This window comes from Hipposideros armiger, unplaced genomic scaffold (assembly GCF_001890085.2).
Source record: "Hipposideros armiger isolate ML-2016 unplaced genomic scaffold, ASM189008v1 scaffold_97, whole genome shotgun sequence".
Taxonomy (NCBI): Eukaryota; Metazoa; Chordata; class Mammalia; order Chiroptera; family Hipposideridae; genus Hipposideros; species Hipposideros armiger.
In genome coordinates, this window is record NW_017731447.1 from 3829989 (window position 1) to 3851292 (window position 21304).

A 21304-nucleotide genomic window follows, 5' to 3' on the forward strand; every position below is an offset into this window, starting at 1 on the left:
GCCCTACCATGAGCTCTTAATCTCAGCTGTGCCTATCTCTCGACAGCGAAGGCAGGCCTCATGGGGTCACAAGTGGGGCAAGATTGGGGATCCTGGGGACGCCTCGGATATGCAGTTTACTGGCCACCAAATTCTCATCTCAGTCCAGCCAACTCTGAGGGCCGCTGCAAAGCTCTGCCCATTAGGGAACCAGCCCTCCAGGAAGGGGCCATGCTAGGTTCTCCAAGGGTCCCTGAAGGGGATGGCGTGTGCAGAAGGACCCAGGAGGCAGGCAGGCCCTCGTGCTGAGAGCACGGCGCTGCATTTTAATCGAGCAGCCTGGGTAAGTAATTAATCACTGGTAATTACTCCTCAGCGTCATCACGTGGCACCAGTGAAAAGATGACTCGGGCTCTTTCAGACAAATCCACTCTGTTGTAAATAGCGATGCCCAGGTCAGCACGTGGCAAGGGACCCACCCCTGCATCTCAGGCCAGTTTCCCCTCTCTGTCCTCTCCTGGGTGGCTTTGGGGTCTCTCCTCTCAGGACCACTCAGATCTGAAGAGGTAGCGACTAGGCTCACGTGCTGAATAGCGGGGAGCAGGGCCGGGGGCAAAGATGCTTTCAGAACCTGGGCCTCAGAGGCTGGTGCTTGCACTCTGACCCCCCGCTGCTAACTCTTGAGTCAAGTCCAGCCCTTTATACATCAGGCCCTCACACCATATATTCTCCATGTCCCGGCAGCAGGCAGAGGACACGGGCGTGGCAGGCTTAAGTTCAGCTGTCACAAACAGGAAATTCAAGAGGGAGCTCCTTTGCTGTAGGAGCTGAGGCTGCCTGTTTCCCCATCAATCTAGGAAGATAAGGTTTAAAGTGAGTGGAACTGGGACAAGGAAAGGTAGAAACCTCCTCAGAGGCTTCATGGTGGCCTGCTCCCCCAGGGCACGGATGGTCCCTTTCAGCTGTCCTAGCCTTCTGGGCCGCCCCTCCATTAGTGGGTTGGTCCCCAGCCCTAACCCCCAGGGGAAGGGATATATTCCCTCTTGGAAGAAAGGTGGGAAGAGAGACTGAGTGAAGAGGTGGCTGCTCGGGGCTCAGGAGAACCAGGAGCCTTCTGGGCCCTGAAGCCCCCCATTCTTTGTGGCAGGTGTCTGGGCCTTGGCTCTGGGAGGCGAGTTGCAAGCCAGATGGCTGCCCCATGGGGAAGGAAACGTTTATTCCTGGAACAAATTTATGGCTCAGCACGCTGTCCCATGAAATCTTCCTCAAGCTCAGGGAAGCACTGATAAATTGGTGGCTGGCTGATTTATCCTATTATCAGGGCGGGGCTGTAAGTCTGTGGCAATAGGCTCTGTGTGTGTGTGTGTATGGGGGGGGGGGAGAGAGTGCCGAGCCAGGCTCCCACCACCAAACCCATTGGGTTCCTTAATTGTCCACTTGTTTCCAAAAGCTGCTTTCAGACCCACCCCCCTTGTCTCTTCAATGCAGAGTGTGCAGAGACTGATGGGCTGTAAATCTGCTGTCCTAACAGCTTTATGCATCTCCTGGGGCCCCGCTTCCAAAATGGGCTTCCCTGCAGGGCCATGTGCAGGAAACTCAGAGGAGGGCTGCAGGCTTCCCGACCCTCGACCCTCGGAGGGAAATGAAGGAAGGGTCAGGGCTAGTGGAGGCGCGCTGCCCCATCTCCCGCTCCCAGGGGTTCCCCCAGTGTTTCATCGTTTCATCAAGCCAAGGTCGCCTCCTAGACAGCTTTCTGCTCCAGGTCCGCCAGAGCAGGCCTAGGCCCACCTCCGGCCTGCAAGGCTTACGGCTGAGGATGCCAAAGCATTGTGTATGGTTCCTGATGTGGGGTCTGAGACCAACACCAAGTGAGGCCACTCACTCAGCTGGGGGACGACAGAGCTACTTCTGTCTGTTGTCTGGAGGCAGTGGTGTTAGTGTGTAGGGGAGGAGGGGGGGTCGAGGGCAAGTGAGAGCTGGGGGAGAGAGCGGGCCCCGGCTCCTCCCATCAGGCCCGGTTCCACACGTACCTTCTCCTTTTTCTGCTTGGCGGCCTCCTCAGCAGACAGAAGGGATTTGTAGTAGGAGCTGCGCTCCGCAGTGAAGTGGACCTTGGAGAGTGCGTGCTCCACCAGCAAGACGGACAGGTTGGCGCCATCCATGTGCAGCCAGCCGATGAAGTTACCGGCCTTGTCCATGCTCTCCACCTCCACCTCCACCTGGGGAGCAGAGAAAGGGGGCGTCAGCCTGCAAGGGGGTGGTCCTGGAGGTGCAGAGGAGGAGAGGGTGCTGAGGCCCAGGACTCACAGGCCCGGGGCAGCTGCCACCACGTTCGTTCCAGGTGACAGGAGCAGCTGGACCTCGGAGAGGGAAGAAATGTGCTAATCAGAAAAGCAGGGGCTTGAGCGAGCCCTGCTGCTGACCCTCTTAGAACCCTTCACTTCAGTCCCGTAAGTTGGGTCTATGCTTTTTAGCCTCACACGCCTCAGAGTCACCCTCCATAGATGCGTCAGTGACAAAGCCACTTGGAAACTCCCCTTCCTCAGCTTCTGTGAGGGAGTCCTTGTTGGGGTGTGTGTGTGCTTGTATGTGTGTGTCTGGGGGTCGCTAGTGAGATAAGCCGACACTCTGGGTACATCCCAGTCTTCTTCAGCACCCACTCCCCATTCTGCCAGGAAGACAGGCAATCCTGGGGAGAGGGGGGCCTGGGTCTTTCCTGGAAGCTGAATGAATGAACAAAGGTAAAGAAAGTGGGCGCATGACCGTCAGGTGAGGAGAGGAAGGCGGGGGACAAGTGGGCAGGAAGTGTGTGAACACCTGGGGACAGTTAGGGAACAACCTCAGCAGGAGGTCACCCCTGAGGAAGAAATAGAAGAGTGTGGTCCCTGCCATAAGCCCAGACCTTGAGGCCATGTGCTGGGGCTGAACCCCACAACCCTCAGCGATCCCCACAGGCAGGGCTCAAGGCCACTTGGGCCGCGCCCATTAGACGCAGGCCCCCGGACCTGGCACTGGCTCTGCTCTTGCGAGACGGTGGCCTCATCGCCACGGCCCTCGTGGTGGCCGATCTGTTCCCGCCCCAAGAGGCAATGGCCCAAGAAAAATTACTTCTTCGATTGTCTCCCAACCTCTTTCTTCCCCTGCTAAAGGGGACTGTGAAAGCCTTTGCTGCCAAATGTAAAAACTTGTATTAATTTAAATGGCTTCAAGCTCGATTAAGCAATAAAATGAATGTCTAAATACCTGGGAATTCTCTGAAGCCTGGGCTGGAGCTGGTGGCAGCAGCCTAGGGCAGAGAGCTGGCTGGAGGGGCGAGGGCGGGCGGGGAGCAGCCCACCCACCTGGCGGAGTTCTGACTCAGCAGGGGGAGATGGTGGGGGATATGACTCCCTGGAAGTCGACAGAGGTGGCTTGGGGGTGCAGAGGAGGCAGCGTGGAGGAAGGAGGGGGCAGGGCCGGGAGGCAGGACCCTCAATTCTTCCCAGTCCTGGAACCCCGCTTCCTGCTTGAGGCCCACAGTTAACCCTTCAAAGCGTAAATGCAAGTTCAACAATGCCAGAAGTTGGTGTGTGGTACAGAGGGATTAGGCAGGGTTTATCACGGTCAGGAAAAAGGATTCTCTTAATACATAGATTCAAACACAACTTGCTATTGGTGGGGAAATTGAGGCACACACAGAGCAGGGAAGTGTAGCCAGCACGGGGCAGAGCTGAGGGCAGAGAAGACCCTCCCTCCTTCGCCTCCTTCCCGTTTCCCACAGCCCTCTGTTTCAGGAGGCAGTCTCTCCTTTCTTCCTTCAGTCCTGCCTCTGAGCCCCCTTCCTCGCTTCCCACCGGGCCAGTGCCAGCTCCCTCCGCCATCAAGACCAGGGGACCCTGTACCTCGCTGGTAGAGGCAGGGCGGAAGCGCTGGGATCTGCTGGGCTGGGTGTACCCAACACCTCTACACACTGCTGAGGGGCGGCAGCAGGGAGAACCAGAACCTAGGACCCATAGATTCAAGTCAATTTTCTCCTTTCTCTAGTTCTGGCAATTAATTTTCTGGGGACCTGCATTTGTGGGGAGAAGGGCAAGAGGGCAAAACGGTGCCCTGATAAAAACAGGTGCCCCAGGAGCTCACCAGCTAGTAAGGCAACTGAATTCTGAGAGGGCTAAGGATAGAGGAATAGGCTGCCAAGCTTACGGCGGTTAGGTGAAAACAGAGATGGGCAACATGACAGGTCAAGAGGTAAAGGGCCGGCCGAGTGGCGCGATGGTTAAGAACTGGCTTGGGACGCCAGAGGGCCCCGGTTCGGATCCCACATATGAGGGCCAGTGACACTGCCCTCTACAGCTAAGATGCTGAACAACAGCTCAACCTGGAGCTGGGCTGCCAAGAGCCGCCGGCGACGGCGTAGGCTGCAGCCCCTGTGGCAGTGGGTTGCCATGGGCTGCCGTGTGTAGCCAGCAGCCAGCGTGAGCGGCCAGCAGCCGCTGTAAGCGGCCGTCCAGAAGCCGGCAACTGATCTGCCTCGCCCGGGGAAGAGCACAATGATGGTGCCAACGTGGGGCCAATGAAGCAACGTCCTCCACAACTAGACTGAAGAATAATAAGGACAGCAACTTGTCTGTTCCCCTTCCTCCAATTCCCCAGCGCTGTTCCCATCCCCCAATTCCCCAATTTAAAAAAAAAAAAAAAAAGGAGGTAAAAACTTCCAGCTATAAAATAAATACGTCATGGGATGTAATATACGATGTAGAGAATATAGTCAATAATATTATAATAACTTAGTACGGTGACAGGTGGTTACCAGGCTTATCGTGGTTGATTACATTGTAAGCTATAGAAACATCGAGTCACTATGTCGTACATCTGAAACATAATATTATATGTTAACTATGTTTTAAAAAAGATACATGGAAGACCATCTCTTATCTTAATTTGCCAAGCTTTGGCGAACATGCTAAGGTCAAGAAGCAGCAGGTCCCAGGGAATTCTGGGGAGCAGGAGGAAGACCGGAGGATGCTTGCCTTGTTTTGGGGGGCTACTGAGACAACAGGTTGAGTAAGGGGGTTGCTGATGCTGGCTGAGCTACTGGGCTCCTTGTATTTGGGGGCTCATGAGAGACCTGGTTGTGCCCAGGTGAAAGCAGTGGAGCTGGCAGAGTTCCCAGGTCAACACTGAGCCCAGGCTCACGCCAATTCCCCATTCCTTGACCTCTTTTCTTCCGCTCTGTTGCTGCCAGGTGTCCTTTTCCTAAAACCGAGGACGGCTGCCCTGCGTGAGTACAAGGCCTCCTCCAGCCCCGAGCAGCTCGTGGTGGGCCAGTGAGGCTGTGCCAAGAAGCCGCTGGTCACCCTCATTACGTTTCTTGGCCCCAGATTGCTGGGATGGACACAAGAACCTCAGAGATGGGCTGCACAGTCGGCAGCAGGGCGGGTAGAGTCCCTCTAAGGCGCCCACACTTAGACCGGACTCCACATGGCAAACCCCCAATTCACACCTCGTTCTGTGAGGTCACCAATCAGAGGCTGGCCTCTCAAGGTCTCACATTAGAGGGAGAACCCAGCACAGCAGCCACACCTGAGGCCAGTGCCGCTGGGGCGCAGTCAGGCTCTCTTGGCCGGTGAACAGTGACTTCAGGCTTACCCAGCCCCTCCCATCCTGCACTCTATCCACTAACTTGGGCTTGACAACAGATGCAGAGGAAAGAAATCTCTGGCCTAGGGCGCTGTGCTGCCACAAATCCATCTCGGTTATAGAGGGAGATAAAGCAGTTGTCCTGGGTCCCTCCTTCCCCTTTTATTACAGCTGCCACAACCAGTAATTTCTCAAACAAAGGCACTCAGAAGACGGTGGGCTGGGCTCAGCAGAGGGATGGGGCTTGGCTAGGGGTCCTGTTGCTCTGGAGTCTCTTGGCTTCTGGGCTCTCTAGCCAAGCCCTGGGCCCATGTCTATCTTTCCGCACACGCCTGAGCTGGGATGGGCGTATGGAATTCCACTTGAAGATCAGAGTACTAACCCTTCCCTAGCTCTGGGAGTTCTGGGGGAGCAAGCAGAGGTTTAAGCAGGCCACACCCAGGCTGGTACGCGTGCTCACCCCTCCTCATGTTTCTCTCTTATACTGGGTGCCAGGAATTTGTGGTTTGACTATAACATTACGTGGGTTCCCATCTATACACTCTACTTCTCTGTTCAATTTTGAGACTCAAATTTCTGATATTCTCTTATTAAACAGTGTGAATACACACTCGTAGCTATAGACACAGTCGATTCTTGTTCGTGGCACTTACGTTCTCTAGTCATCACAAACACTGAACTAGCGAATCCTCACCCACTGCTCCTAGAGGCCACACAGGCTTAGGTCCCTGTGGGATCTGGTCACATTTTCATCAGCTTATCAGTACATCACCCTTTTCTATATGTGCTTCTGTTTAAAGACACCTGATCTACTCTACAGGTGATTCATTCTCACTGTACGCACAGCCAACAGCACTGTAACTCATGCCAGAATAAAGCTTATCTAACACATGTATTTTCTCTATAAGGTACATCACAGCCTTCCTGCACTTAGAGACCCTAGAGACCCAGAGAACTGTTTCCCACAAGTTGCCTCAAACTGAAGACAGGAGTTAGGGGAGGCTCATTCTTGTCAAATACACAAGACGCCTCCTCTTGTCCAGCTACTGCAAGCATTAAGGAAGACACGATTTGTGGAGTGTTGCGTACGTTGCAAAGTGCTATATAATACTTCACATCGTGGAGTGTTTCAGGCACAGAGCTGGACTCAATAGCTTCTCTGGGAGGCCTCCTACAATGGCACGTGACATCAGGGAGTTGAGGCCTCAGGTGACTACCACGGGCTGCCACAGGGCTTCATATGCAGGTAGGCGTTTGGTGTGTACACGTGTGGGCTGATAGGGTCTTGAGGGTACCCGAGTTCGGGGTACGCATGGGACACATGCAGTGTCAGCAAGGGTCAGGTGGTGGCTTTCCTCTTCCTCCCCCCTCTTCAGTGCTCATGCTAAAGCTGAGACGTAGGAAAACACCAGAGCAGGGCAGGAGGTGGGGGGAGAGGGAGGGGTCTGCCTCCTGAGACTGAGAAGGGGTGGCTGGCGCCACACTGACTGCGCCACACTGACGGCGCCCTGGTGCTAAGTCTCCTTACCACAGAAATGGGCGGCCTTGGTGCCTAAAGGTCAGGTTTAAGGATACTGTGGTGCTGCCTCACTGCACCCCTGCGGCCCAGTCATGGACCAGCATCTCCTGCCTCCAGCTTATAATGCTGATGGAGGGAGTGGGTGGGACTCTGCGTTCCTGAGCTAGGCCCCGTGAGGTGAGCGGAGCTCTCCCCACTTGCTTGTGAAGGCTGCCCTGACCCTGGCCTACAGTGAACCGCTCTCTGAACATCTATGGGCTCACCCTCCCTTGGCATCCAGGGGGCAGCATATAACACAGAGGTTTAGCGCACGGACTCGGAAGCCAGGCTGCCTGAGTTCAAATCCACCCACCACCGCCAGACCTTTGGTGAGTCACCTAACTTCTCAGTGCCTGTTTGTTCCACTGTAAAATCAGGGCTGCAGTAGTACCTGCCTCAAAGGATTGGGTACGTGGGTCTAATGAGCTACTATAAATAAGCTAAGCACTTAGAAGAGTTAAGCACATCAACACCCGAATGCTTCATCAACAATGATCACTTCCTGGGAGGGGCAGTTATTTCATTTCTCCAACCAGACCGTGCGTTCCAGGGTGTATGACGAAGCTTGTTGTACACCCTGAAATCTTCCCCAGGGCTTGGTGTACTGACTGAGCCATGGATCTTGGAGTCAGACAGACGTGGGTTCAAATCCTAACTCTGGCCATGAACTTCTGGGCAAGTCACATGACACCTCCTACCTAGCCTGTTTCCTTAACCATAGAAACAGACGAAGGCCTGTGTCTTCGATGAGGTCGGTCATGTAAACTGCTTCCTCTTCCCCTCACCGATGCCAGCTGGGAAGGTTACATTCAGCAGCAGCCCTGCTTGGCTGAGCTGGGCCCCCTTTGTTCTCTTCCACCTTGAAAAGCTTTGGGGTTCTGACATCCTGGGGGCCTCACATAGAATACAGAGTGGAAGTAAGGCAAGTGGGGGTTGACAGGAAGAGCTAATGTGTGACAGATGCCTTTCTGCTCAGCTGGGGGTTGGGGGGGTGCGCGACCCAGCCAGCCATGTCCAGCTGGAGAACAGCTAGACACGCTGGACACGGCCTGTCTGTGGGCTGGGGCAGCCAGCGGGTCCTGCTGCCTCACAGTGGGACACGTCCTCCTGCTCCCAAGCACATTAATGTGCCACTAATGAAATTGTTCTGGCTTATTTACCAAATTAATACAAACGGCACAGGCTGTTAATTTGCATGTCTCCTAATTACTGAGGAAGAGTTCCCAGGCCCAGGCAATACACACACATCCATGCCCACCCACTCAACCCTCGCAGTGCTGGTGGTGAGGGGGAAAGAGAACCGGAGCAGCCCCCAGCTCCCCAGGGCGGGAGCACACCAAGGAGGGAGGGTGGCGGTGGCCATGAAAGCACTTTGCTTCCCACCGTCCTCTCCTCGGAGGCTGGAGTGCCCTGGCTCAACCCCTATCCCCCACCCCTCCAGAAATGTTCCCCTTCATTCCTTTGTCTGGATTCTGTCCAGCTTCTCTGCACTGGAGCTACTTCAGTCAGACAGGCAGCGGGGGTTGTCATTCCTCTGCTCTATGCAGTGAGGCGCATTCTCTGCCTGGGGTTTGCTGGGGGCAGGGGTGCAGGAAGGGAGGGGAGGGAAAGCCAGGCCGAGGCTGATGTTCTACAAATACTACCGGCCTCCCTCACTCCCTCAACTGGTCCTGCCTCTCCCCAGCCAAGCAGCCATTGGCTTGTGGCACCTTGGGCGGGGAGGGAGAGAGAAGAGAGAGGGAAAGAGGGAGAGGGAGAGAGGGAGAGAGGGAGAGAGGGAGAGAGGGAGAGAGGGAGGAAGAGAGAGGGAAAGAGGGAGAGGGAGAGAGAGAGAGGGAGGAAGAGAGAGGGAGGGAGAGGGAGAGGGAGGAAGAGAGAGGGAAAGAGGGAGAGGGAGAGAGAGAGAGGGAGGAAGAGAGAGGGAGAGAGGAAGAGAGAGAGAGGAAGATAGTTAGTTTGGGGGAGAGTAAACGCTTAGCTATAAGACCACAAAGCAAATTCTGACCACCTTGGGGGCTCATTTAGTTATTCTTTCTTTCCTGCTTCAGAAGCCACAGTGTGGCCTGGTGGCTCTAAGTCTGGGCAAAGCTGAAAAGCTACAGCCTTCTTTGGGTCACGGTGAGGTGCGGGGCAGGGGAGGAGGGAGAAGTGTACTGGAGGCCCACTGCACTGAAAGGCTGGCGGGGGTGGGGGGGCCACTGAGGGAAAAAGAAGTTTAAAGCATTGCAAGTTGGGGGGCAGCATGGGGGACACACACATTAACGGGCTGCATGCTCGGTGTGGTGACTCAGGGCAGCCAACAAGGAGTATAGCACAGAGGGGACTAGCTGGCAGTGGGGGAGGGCTGGAGACCCCACAGAGGCACCCTGACCTTTCTAAGTGCCGCGAGGATGGAGGACAGGCAGAGTCCCACGTGCACTGGCCCTGACTCTGTGCTCCGTGCCTGAAGCAGCACAGGGACTTCTGAGCCACAGCCAGCCTCAACCGCAGAGCTTGGGAGGCTGTGGAAAGCCTGGAAAACAGCAGTGGGGGATGTGCCCCCAAGGGAGGTAGGCCGCCTCAGCCAGGACAGGCAAAGCCAAGTGGGGGAGAGCAGCTGCTCAGGACATCCCTGCCCTGGGGCATCTGGAAAGGAAGGCTTCCTGTAGGAGGGGAGTGGGGGTGGTGCTTGCGCGCGTACGTGTGTGTATGTGTGTATGCGCGCGCGCCTGTGCGTGCGTGCGTGCTGGCTGCAGGTTCCTCAGGAGGCAGAGCAGGAGCGCTCAGGGCTGCCTCTGGGGAGGTGACATCAGGGGCTCCCAGGACAGAGTTCCTAGGCAGAAGCCTCCATCCTTTCCACATGTGGCGGGGCCACAGTCTTGCTTTAAATATCCCCAAAGCCATCAGCAACGAACACAGCAAGAAGCCTGGAACTGGAAACAAGATAGGAACGAGGCTGGGATGGGGACAAGGCACTGAGGAGCAAAGAGAAGGCCTTGTCGCTTTGTGAGGGTGAAAAGTATAACTATTGCATTGTTTTGTATACCTGAAACTAAAAAAAAAAAAAACAGCAACTTGTCTGTTCCCCTTCCCCCATTTTGTATACCTGAAACAAAAAAAAAAAAAAAAAAGAACTTAAGATACAGTAGCAATGAATATCTACCGTATTGGAGGATAATATCAATAGCTACAAATGACACTGTAATGTCCATTTCATATTAAAATAAACACCATTCATATAAAAGAGAAATAAAAAAGTAGGAAAAACAAAACAAAAAGCCTTGCGTCCAGGTATCTGCTCTGTCTCTCCTGAGCTAGGTGTGTCACCGCCCCTCCAGGTTTCTGAGGTTCTCTGTGGTCTGAATTTTCCATGGCTGGTGGGTGGCGGCGGCGGCCCTGGCTGTGTGCCAACGTGACTGGGTGCTGAGGAGGAAGACGGGCTGGTGGGGCAGCGCCACATGGAACTTACCAAGCCCAGTAGGAGACTGCAGAGATGGGAAGGTGGGAAATGGGGAGAGAGGAAAACAGGCGCTCCAGCCGCTTCCCCCAGGCATCCCATCCAGAACTTTCTGCAAGAATGTGAGTAGCGATCCAAAACAACCGAGTGCAACGGAGACTGCTTTCCGGCCACACAGTGGTAGCCACGCCACAGAGCTGGCGTTTCCAACATCACTGATGCTGCCCGAAGGTGTAACGTGCTGCCACAGCAGAGCTGCGAACTTGACGAGACACCTCACCTCAACGAGTAGCAGCTTAGCACAGCCGGCTCGGCTCCCCCACTCCCGGCCATGCCCAGGCACACCAACGTCCTTCAGACTTGATGAACATTAACACAAAGCAATTAATAATGTGCCGCTCTGGGAGCGGGGAGGCGTGCCTATGAAATGCCTCCTGGGTCTCATTAATGTCGGCAGCAGGCAGCAGTGGGCAGGCGAGAGTCAGCCAGCCTGAAATTCCCCCACCACCTCCCAGCAGCGGGCTACAGGCCCCGCCAGCACCTCTGCTCCTAATCCCACATCACCTCCAGACCAGGTGACTCTTGTCCAACCCACAGAGACAATTGTTCTCCAGAAAACCTCTTTTCTGACATCCGCGTGCTGGCCCAAGCCAGAGCCCTAGGAATGCCTGGAAATCAGGCCCGAGTTGGCAGTGGAAGAGGGGCCCAGGAGCACCCAGAAATTGAGGGAAGGCCTGGGCCGTGGGCAACATGAGTGAGATGGCGCAGCAGGAAGCTCAGGGCTTCTCTCTCCTGGAATGCCTCAGGGACGAGGGGTGGGATGGCGGGTGGGGGTGGGGCGGGGGCAGCTTCTGGTCCTGCCTGAGGCGGAAAGGCAGCCAAGGCATCAGCATCTTCGAGTCTGCCGGGAAATGCAAACCTGCTGACGCCAGGCCTTTGCAAGCGGTAACACAGTTTACAAACTGACGCAATCTGTTCCTCTGGTGCAGACAATAAGGAAAGCAGGCTGTTAATCTTCCCAGGAAAACCTGGGGCTGGAGGGAAATTTAACTCTCTCTTCCCTGAGGTTCATGCAGGGAACGTGGCGGAACCGGGGGACCCTCCTTCTGGCCCCAGCCCCTGTCCAGGGCACCACTGTCTGCGTCCCTTCCCACGGGTTTCCTGAGCTGGAGGCAGGCTCTGGAATTCCTTCTGAGAGTGAAGCACGCCTGCATGGCCCAGCTCTTCCTCTGCTCCCTGGCTGGCGTGGAGTACAGCAGTCCCAGCCAAAAAGAGCAGGGAGGAGTGCTTTTCACTAGGTGCCTCCAGTATTGGGCATTCCCCCAAGCCCAGCCAGGGGACCTCACGCTGTACCCGAACCCTGAGCTAAGGTGACGTGATGATCGGCCTTTTCTGTCAGGAGAAATCAGTGTGTACGACCCATGGAGTAACCGCATGAGGTTATCCAATCTGGGACCTGGTCTGAAAGACCAAACGCTGTCCAATCGGTTCAAATTTGAATGCCAGGTTCCCTTTGCAGGTACTTGTAACCCCCTTATCCCAAGGCCTGCTGGGGGCCAGGGGCACTCTGTTCTGCTGAACTGCGCCACGGCTCGCCTGTAAGAAGCACTGATGTTGGCATCCAAGCTTCCCCTTCCACCATTAACCTGGCTCCAGATCACACCCTCTTTTGCTTCGTCGGGCACTTATTTCTATCAGTTATGAGATAGAGACTTCTATTATCACCAAGCCAACTCCCTTTCCCACCAATGTCTCTCTCTTTCCTACAAGTGTCTTGCCTGTCCTAGAAAATCTTGCCTTTGACCTCACATCCCATCCAGCGGACCTCTTTCTTTTCACCCAACGAGTATTTGTTCATCTCCCTCTTACTTCTCCATCCCATGCGCCCGGTCACTGCCATTGATATTCCTATGTAACTACCACTTCAAAGGTCACTCAAGAACTCTTAATTGCCACTTTAATACTTTCTTTTACGATTTCATTATTTTTGACCTTTTGAACGATCTGACAAAGCTAAGCACCCACCTTCCATTTTGAAATTTTCTTTTCTAGGCCTCTGTGATTCCCAACCTTGCCTTCTTCTCTCTGCTCTTAGTTTCAACTGTGAATTCCTTCCCAACAACGTGCCCCTGGAATACGGACATTTCCCGGGGGGGCCATTTAAGCGGTAGACGGCCCCCATATTTCACCGCTCTCCGCGTCACATGACACCACAATTCCTATTTCCAGTTCAGTCTTCTCTTTAGAATTCAGCTCTGCCAGATCAATTTCAAACACAACACGTCTGCCTACCACCTTCACTCTGAAACCTACTCTTCCACCTGCATTTCTTACCCCAGTCGGTAGGTAGCATGAGAAGCTTAAGAATCACCCTGGACTCCTTTTATATCACAGTTGATCTCCAGGTCACGCTGACCTACTTCATAAACGTCCCTCGAAGTCTTCCCCCTTCTGTATCCTCACTGCCACTCCCTGAGGAGGTCAGGTCCTAGCTTTGGGTCACATTCTCCTCACTGGCATCTGTGCCACCAGCCTTGCTTCTCCCTAAGGGCGCCTCCACAACGCTGCAGAGTGTAGCTTATCACCCACAGTTCAGCTCGGTGGTTAGATCCAGGCCCTGGAGCCAGATCACCTGGGTTCAGCTCTTGCTCTACTAATTACCAGCTGTGTGACCTTGAGTGGGTAATTTAACCTCTCTAGGTCTAGGTTTCCCCATTTGTCAAATAAGCATAATAATGGTACCCACCAAAGGGCTTTATTGAAGAAAAAAATGACAGATTCAAGTTAAACACCTAACAAGAGTCTGGCATATAGTAAGTGCTTAATAAACGACTGTAGCTACTTTGCAAAATCTCCAAATCTGATCGTCTTTTCCTTTGCTGAAATCCTTTCTTTGTTCTCTGCTGTAGTTCAAATTCCCCAGCACAGTAGAGTATAAGAACCAACTGGGTTCTTGCTGATCTCAACTTCTACCATTTTGGCCTTCATGGTTTTGTTCTACTTAGACCAAACTACCTCCAGCTCCACACACACACACACACACACACACACACACGACGCACTGTTCAGGCCCCTGAGCATGTATTTCCTTTGGCTGGAATGCTGCTTCCTATTATTTCACCTACGAACTCCCAATCACCCCTTCCATTAAGATTCTACACAGATGGGCTGGCCAAGTGCCTCACTGGTTACGAGTTGGCTTGGGAGTGCGAGCTCTGAGCAGCAGGGCCCCGGTTCGGATCCCACATTGAGGGCGAGTGACGCTGTACCCTCTATAGCTAAGATGGTGAACAACAGCTCGACTTGGAGCTGGGCTGCCGTGAGTCACCGTGAGGCTGCAGTGGGGCTGCAGTGGGCTGCCGTAAGCTACCGTGAGTGGCGGGCAGCCAGCCTGAGCAGCCGGCAGCCAGTGTGAGCTGCCGTGAGCGGCTGGTCCAATGGCCAGCAAGCAACTGCCTCACCAGGGAAGAGCGCAATGATAATACCAACATGGGCCAGTGAAGCAACGTCCTCCGCAACCACACTGAAGAACAAAAGGACAGCAACTTGTCTGTTCCCCTTTCCTGATTCCCCAATGCTGTTCCCTCCCCCAATTCCCCAATTAAAAAAAAAAATCTTAAAAAACAAGATTTTACACAGATGTGATTCCACTCGAACCGTTCCATTGTTTACTTAGGTAATGCTTTCCCCCACAGAGCTTTGCTCCTATCACTATGAATTACAATATTATAATGGGCATTTAGTGATGGTGCCTTATTAATGGCACGTGGTAGACATTTTAATAGACAGATAACGAAAGGTAAAACGTCCTAGGTTCTCTAGATTGCCAGCAGAGGACTTGGCAAAGGAAAGCTCCTGGAACAGAAAACTGCTTTGGGGAAGTCCTGTGGCAGCAAACTGACAGGAGAAGGCCTATTTCGAGAACCCCTTTAAGGTGACAGGACCCACAGCTGCCTCTGTGAGAGCAGGTCTGCTCACAGGAGCCCCGAGGGGCGGAAAGCAGCTTCGGTCACTGCAGCCAGCACGGATGACTCAGAGGCACCCAGATGTCCTGAGCAGAAGGGGTGGTTTTGCTATGCTGAAGGTAACTGGTGTGAGCATGGAGTCCTCTATGTATCCAGGCACGAGTGCAGGCAGCAGCTGTGCATTCCTCCCTAGCGTCTCCTACACATCTACCACCTCCTGGCCTCCATACCCCGCCAGGGAAAGGGTGAAGGGCAAAAGCAGACATGAGACAGCTGGAGGAAGAGCTCTGAGGACAGGTCAGGCCCCCAGACCACTGTCTAGTGCTTAACCCTCCAAGCCAGGGGTTTGGAGGGCCGCTCGGGCCGTGGTCACGTGAAGGAACATCTGAGCACAGAGCTGAGAGAGCCTGAAGGTACAAGTCACCTGCCAGTGCTGGAAGGTCACAGGCCCTTCTAGGAGAACGGGGAAAGCTTTGGAAAAGGCAGTTACTGTTGGGTTTGAGAGGATCTGGGGCTTAGACTGGGAAGCCAACTGCTGGCTTAGTCACTTCCAAGTTCTCAGAAGTGGCCTATGGCCATGGGACACTCAAAAGCTGTCAGGACAGGACAGGAATGTCCTATGCTGGGGAAAGGGGACACGGAGGGCCTTCTCTCTCACTATCATCTGGTCTCCTGGCAAGAGGGACATACACACCAATCCCTGTTGCAGGTCAGAAAAAGGCATCAGAGAGAACCTGAACAAACAAAAATTCTACACTTGCAGCTAGGGACCAGGCAATTTACTTGTTTTATTAAACTGAATGTAAAGAAACAGCACTTTCAACACATAAACATGGACTGCCCATCCCTGTCGAATAATGTCAGGCCAACTGCACGACACAGCGGAAGGGAGGGGGACCCCTCACCTCGTCCCATCAGGCTGGCCTAGACGGTCCATATCCTCCAGGCTCCTCTTATGAAGCCCCACCCCTTACTCATGTGCACCCTTCCTCACCTCCATCTTGCCTTCGCCTGTCAAGATGGAGGCCTGGCATGGAAGCCATCCCCCCCAAGCTCTGCCCCGGGCATGCTGCACTCAACTCCAGGGAGGGCCACCTTTTCTGATCCCCACGAAGGCAGCGTTGTAGGTTGCCTTCAGTCCTGCTCGTCTACACGTCAAGACAGGCCACAGCGAGTGCCATTCTCTCCTCTCACCCCACTAAGGAGCTGCTCTCTTAGGTCCAGTAGAGAGGAGAGCCGGGCATTTTGGGGGGTGAAAGTGCTCAGAACAGGCCTCCCTAAGACATGCCACTTTTGCATGTGAATTATTTTGAGCTGAGAGCAGTCGAGGCCCTGTGGACTCATGAGAAACTTTTACCTCTCCCTTAAAGAAGTTAAACTGGGGGCCTTGCCCATAATAACAGCTATCACCAGAAATAACTTTATGACCTGTCTATAGGGCAGGGCAAACATCTAAGTACTGAACAGCTGCTCCTATCATTTTGCGAATGAGCCTCCTCCCTCAGAGGCCTCAAGGTGTCTCACCTCATCCTTAGCCTAGAATGCCACCTATACCTCATTTTAACTTTGTCTCTGTACCTTACATGTACACATATGTGGGGTCTCTGGCTACCTCATGTATTTGGGGTTCCTGTATGTATGTATGTAATTAAATTTGCTTATTTTCTCTCGCTAATTGAATCTGTCTCATGTAGATTTAATTGTCAGACCAGCTGAAAGAACCTAGGGAGGGTAGAGGAAAGTTTCTTTCTCTCCCACAGGGGACTCTGCCCATGTCTGTTGCACGTTCCCAAACTGTTTCCAACCCATTATAACTCAGTACGGCGCATAAAACACGCTTTGAGATGAGGCAGAGCCCCTGTAACACTGGTCTGAGTTCTAGCAGTGCCAGCGGGTGAGGGCTGCTGTGAGCTCATCGTCCTGTTGCACGATGGGAAAACAGGATTTTTGCTCGACACGACACAGAGGGCCCATCACCTCTCAGGCCTTCAGCAGTGCAAAGAAAAGCCTGTGGGTAAAAGCCACCCATTATAAGTTCTGAGCACGTCCGGCTGAGATTAGGATAAACGCAGCACGCCAGAGGCCAAGCTGGCCTGGTTAATGACCCTGGTCCATGCCTTCTTCTGAGGGTTGAGACTGGGCTTGCTCACTGCTGATTTTTTATTGCTAATGACAATTAAAATATGGTATTGCTTACACTGTCAGAGAGAAGCTCTCCGACGCCATCAGCCCTCCCAAGCTACCATGGAGGGCTGGGTGACAGTCAGCAGCCCTGCCACAGCTGTCTCTGCCCAGAGAAAGGCGAGGGGCAACGGGCAGGGGCATTGTGATTGCACTGGGACCACCTTCCTCTTTACCCACTGCCGGTGACACGTGGTCCAGATGCTCTTGTGGGGCCTTGTAATCAGCTCCTGAAAGTTCTCAAAGCTGCTGGAGTGAGGTCACAGACGAGAGAGGGAGAAACATGCGTGGGAGGGAAGGACGTTATGTAGGATGGGTCAGCAGCCTGGATGCTCACGCGACTGCCCATCCTCTGGACAGGAGCCAGGGTTCCATTCATCACACTTATTTCTCTGTCTCTCATTTCAACCAAATGTCCCCAATACCATTCAGCTTAATGAGGTCCCAGGAGCTACTGGGCAGCCCCTCAACCCTCATCAGCCCAGGCTGATTCTGTCTTGTTATCGGTAAGTGGAGGGGGTCCAGTGTTCGCCGCAAAGGGGCCAGGTGGCCTCATTCGCTCTGGCCCATCCCCCAATTTGGGTGCAATTAAGCAGAAGCCACTGACATCTGCTCCACATGGGACGCGTTCCCCCAAGGTGGGCGTGCTCCGAAATGGAGACAGGAAACGAAGACGCTCTATGTCTCTGGCTAAGACTTCACAGACGTCAGGTAAGAATCCCTTTGACTCTGGAGGAAGCGCAGTGAGCCTGAGCATTGCCTAAGCTTGGTGGCCTGTTCCAGGCGCTTCTGATGGAGGACAGCTTGGCGGCAGCTGCTGCTGTCAGTGAGCTTCTCCCACCACGGATTTCCGGTGTCCACAGCGTCCTCGGGGAAAAAGCATTGAGACCCGGGCCCCTCCGTGTAAATACCATTTAAGAAATCTGGTTTCTTTTAATGCTATCTGAAGGTGCCCTCAAGTGCCTGATGTTTCAGAGCTGCTGCCTGGAGCTGGAGGGCAGGAGAACACAGAGTGGGCTGGACAGGAGCAGCAGAGAGGAAGGGAAAGGCCAGCCCCACCCTCTATCTTACCCAGGTGCTCACAGGGAGGACTCACAGGGAGGACGGAAAGGGAAAGAAGGGGTGGGGAGTGTCAGCATCTTGTCTCTTCTCAAAGAGAAAGCACACAAGGCGGTGCTCACACCCCACCTTCCCGACCTCGTTTCCTCTGTCTCCCCTTCAGGGACCCTCTGCTCTGGCCCAGCTCATCTGCTTGGTGTGTGAGCTGCCCAGCCACCTCCTGCAGCCCTGCCAGCCCCTGAGGCCACGACTCCGCATCACAGCTGCAACAGCCAGATGAGCAGTCGCCCCTGCTGTGCCAAGGGAGGTGCAGAGGTGGCAGAGCCCACTCAGGGATGCCTGTTCATTTACCAGGAGAGGGATGCTTGGCACCCCCCTTTGGGAAGTGTCTGTCCAGGAGTGCCAGAATGAAAACCTGTGACGCTGTTTGCAAAGGGCAACCCCACACCACTTCTGTCTTCCCGAAGTCTTCCCTGACTCACACGTCCTAACGAAGCGCTCCATCTCTTACTGCTCCTGTCCTGTCCTGAATCAACTTGTTGTTAATCCATTCTCTTTTAGGTCATGCCGTCCAAATGAGGCTGCTCCCGGTTTCTTCTGACTGTACCCCCCAGTTCCCACAGCCTGTGCACAAACAGCAGGGTTCTAGGCAGCGCTGGAAGGTGCCTGGAGGGGAAGATGCTGGACTCCTGGGAGAGACTGTGCTTGGCAGGGCTCTTTCGTTTCTGGGCAGCACTTTCCACATGGCTATACTCCTGGTTGCTATCGGGAGCTTCTTAACAAAAAGCTTCCAAGACCAGGCAGGCAGCAGAAAGCGCAGGTTACAGTTATAACAGAGTACAATGTACCCTGCAAGGGGAGATCTTTGTGGCTCAGCTCGCATCTCTGGAAAGATACGGCAGGGCAGGAGAAGGACCAGGGATGCCCAGTGGAGCTGATTAAAGAGATACGAATGTCCAACCATGATTAGGGTTTTTCAAATGGGAAAACAAATGCTGAAGGAGCTAAAATGTATGAAAATCATTAGGATATGTACAGAGACCTAGGACTTACTGTAATCAACCAACCAAGTAATAGGTTGGCATCTCTTAAGTAGAAAAGCATTAGGCACTGCAGTAGATCCAAATGGAGAAAAAAAAAAACAACTCCTGTCTTCAAAGAGCTTAAGACTGAGTTGAGAAGAGAGGATGAAGCCACATTATGTCAACTAGTGACAAAATGCCATGTGCCACTGAGTGGTAGTACAGACAGCGCGTACTGGAGGGGTCAAAGGACAGAGCCAACTCTGAGGGCTGCAGAGCTGGGACGCTCTTCAGGGAGGGGCTGGCGAAACATCACAGGTGGGGGGCTAGGCAAACACCTGCTAGCATAGGGATGACTTGGGTCATGCTTTGGAAATAATGCATGACTGGTAGGGTAGGAGCAGGAACGAGGGTAGAATTTCAGGATAGAGAAGGAGGCTGAGGTCAGGAGGTGCGAGCAGATAGGAGAGAGGAAGAGAATGAATGAATGAATGAATGATTAAATGAGAGCAGAGGCCAGGAGCAGGTGCAGGAGCTCAGACAAGCTCAAGAGGGCCGACCTTGAGGGATGGCGTGATGGGACAGGTTGGCACCTGGCCCCACTTTCACACAGATCTGACAGAGAAGAATCCGGGAGTGGACTCTGTACATTCATTGGAAGGTAGGAAGGAAAGAAAGATTGATAAGAACCTAAACAAGATGAACAAAAGTCCTATTAAAATCATGGTGGTTGGGAAGCCGGAGTGGGGAGAAACGAAAAAGCTTATTAAAGGACCATGCTGACGAGTCAGGTGCACGCGGGGTGGGGGGAAGGGTAAAAGAGTCAGGAAGAGGAGAGGGGAGAAAGGCCGATGGCCCAGCCTTTATCAGGTTTGGTCAGCAGCATAGACTTTTACCCCTCCCCTGCATAAAAGATGGGCAAAATGCTCTGTGTCTGGCCTAACTTATATCCACTTGCCTCGATTCCAGAATTTTCTCCTGATTGGGGGCAACTGCACAGTGGGCACCAGTGAGAGCTCTGGAGCCAGACTACCTGGGTTCAAACTTGGACTGCGCCATTTGGAAACCCTGGGCGAGTTATCTTAAGTCTGTGCTGCAGTTTCTCCAAATTGTAACATGGGAGTAATACGCGTAAAACTGAATACCTCCCTTAGAAGGAAAATGTGAGGTTTAAATGAGTCATTATACACAAAGCTCTCAGAATGTCTGGCACACAATAAATAAGCACTCAAGAAACGCTGGCTCTTCTTATTGGGTTCGGCACATACAATGAGGACAGAAACATTGGGAGGGTACCTGGGTCACAAAGCGACCAAACTCTGGTTCCCTAAGGAAAAAATACAGGCCTTTGGCTACCATACAATCCAGCTTGCTTGCTCCTCGCCTGTGCAGGGTGCAAGGCCGACGTGACTTCAAGAACCAGCAGGGAGCTTTCCTTTGAGAAAGGAGAGGGTCTGAGCTGGAGGTGGTGAGCCCTGGCCTGGCGCCCTGGAAGACGCTGCCTGACCGGCAAGCACCCCGATCAGCTGTCCCAGCAGCTTCACATCTACAGGAACATGTGACCTGCGCCGCTAGTCTCACCCCACCACCTTCTCCCTCTTACACTAACTCCACAGACGCTTTGCTCTGGGCAGACAGAGCTGCGCGTTCCCTCACCACACACTGAAATGTCACGCCTCTGTGCCTTTGCACGTGCGGTTTCTGGCCCAGACCTCCCCGTTTCCATCCTTTCTTCTTCCTTAGTAACAGGCATCCTTTTAGTCCAGGTATCGGTGTGGCCAGCTGAAAGACTCGCCCCTCTCTCCCTGGCCACACCACTGAGAGTCTGCGGGGAGTTGTGAGTGGGGCTTCTAAGAAGGCGTTTGCTATCGCTGTGCCTTCTCGCTTTCTTCTGTGGGCCCTGGACCTGGAGAATGGAATCCACGTGCAAAGAATAGCTGAGCAGGAATATGAAGGGGCTTGGGTCCCTGTTGACACTGGCAGTCATCGCATCAGTTCAGGACTGCCTATCTCTGGACTTTTTTTATGAGAGAGAAGTAAACTCTAATCCTGTTTAAGCAAACGCTGTTTCTCGTTTACATCAACAATGGAAGGCAGTTTCTAACGGACGCACTGGTGTATCTCTCTGGAACACATGTCCTCCTTCTGCCGTTGGCTTGGCTGATGCCTACTTATCCTTCAGAACCCGGCCTGGGCAGGACTTCCTTAAGGCAGTCTTTTCTGAACCCCAGTTGTGCTGAGAGAACCCTATGAGCTGCAGAGCACGTATCACCCGCAGTCTGGCTGTTGAGCTCTTGAGCTTGCCAGCTCCTTGATGGCAGAAAACACGGCTTACTTGACTTTGTGGCCCAACTCCTAGCAGGGCGCCTGATGCACAGGAAAAGGTTACTGTGTTTGTTAAATGAATTGAATGAAAAGAAAACCCATATGCCAATCACTGGCACTTATCTATTGATTTGTCTTTGCTTTTAAGAATGTTTGATTC

At 53.5% G+C, this 21304-nt stretch overlaps 1 protein-coding gene across 1 annotated transcript in view; it reads right to left on the reverse strand.

Annotated features, from left to right (window-relative positions):
* Positions 1–21304, reverse strand: part of SND1 (staphylococcal nuclease and tudor domain containing 1) — a 442168-nt gene that overhangs the window by 13755 nt on the left and 407109 nt on the right. The window contains exon 17 of the mRNA XM_019646123.1: positions 2010–2198. Within this exon, the coding sequence (XP_019501668.1) occupies positions 2010–2198 (189 nt within the window). The remainder of the gene's footprint in view (positions 1–2009; positions 2199–21304) is intronic.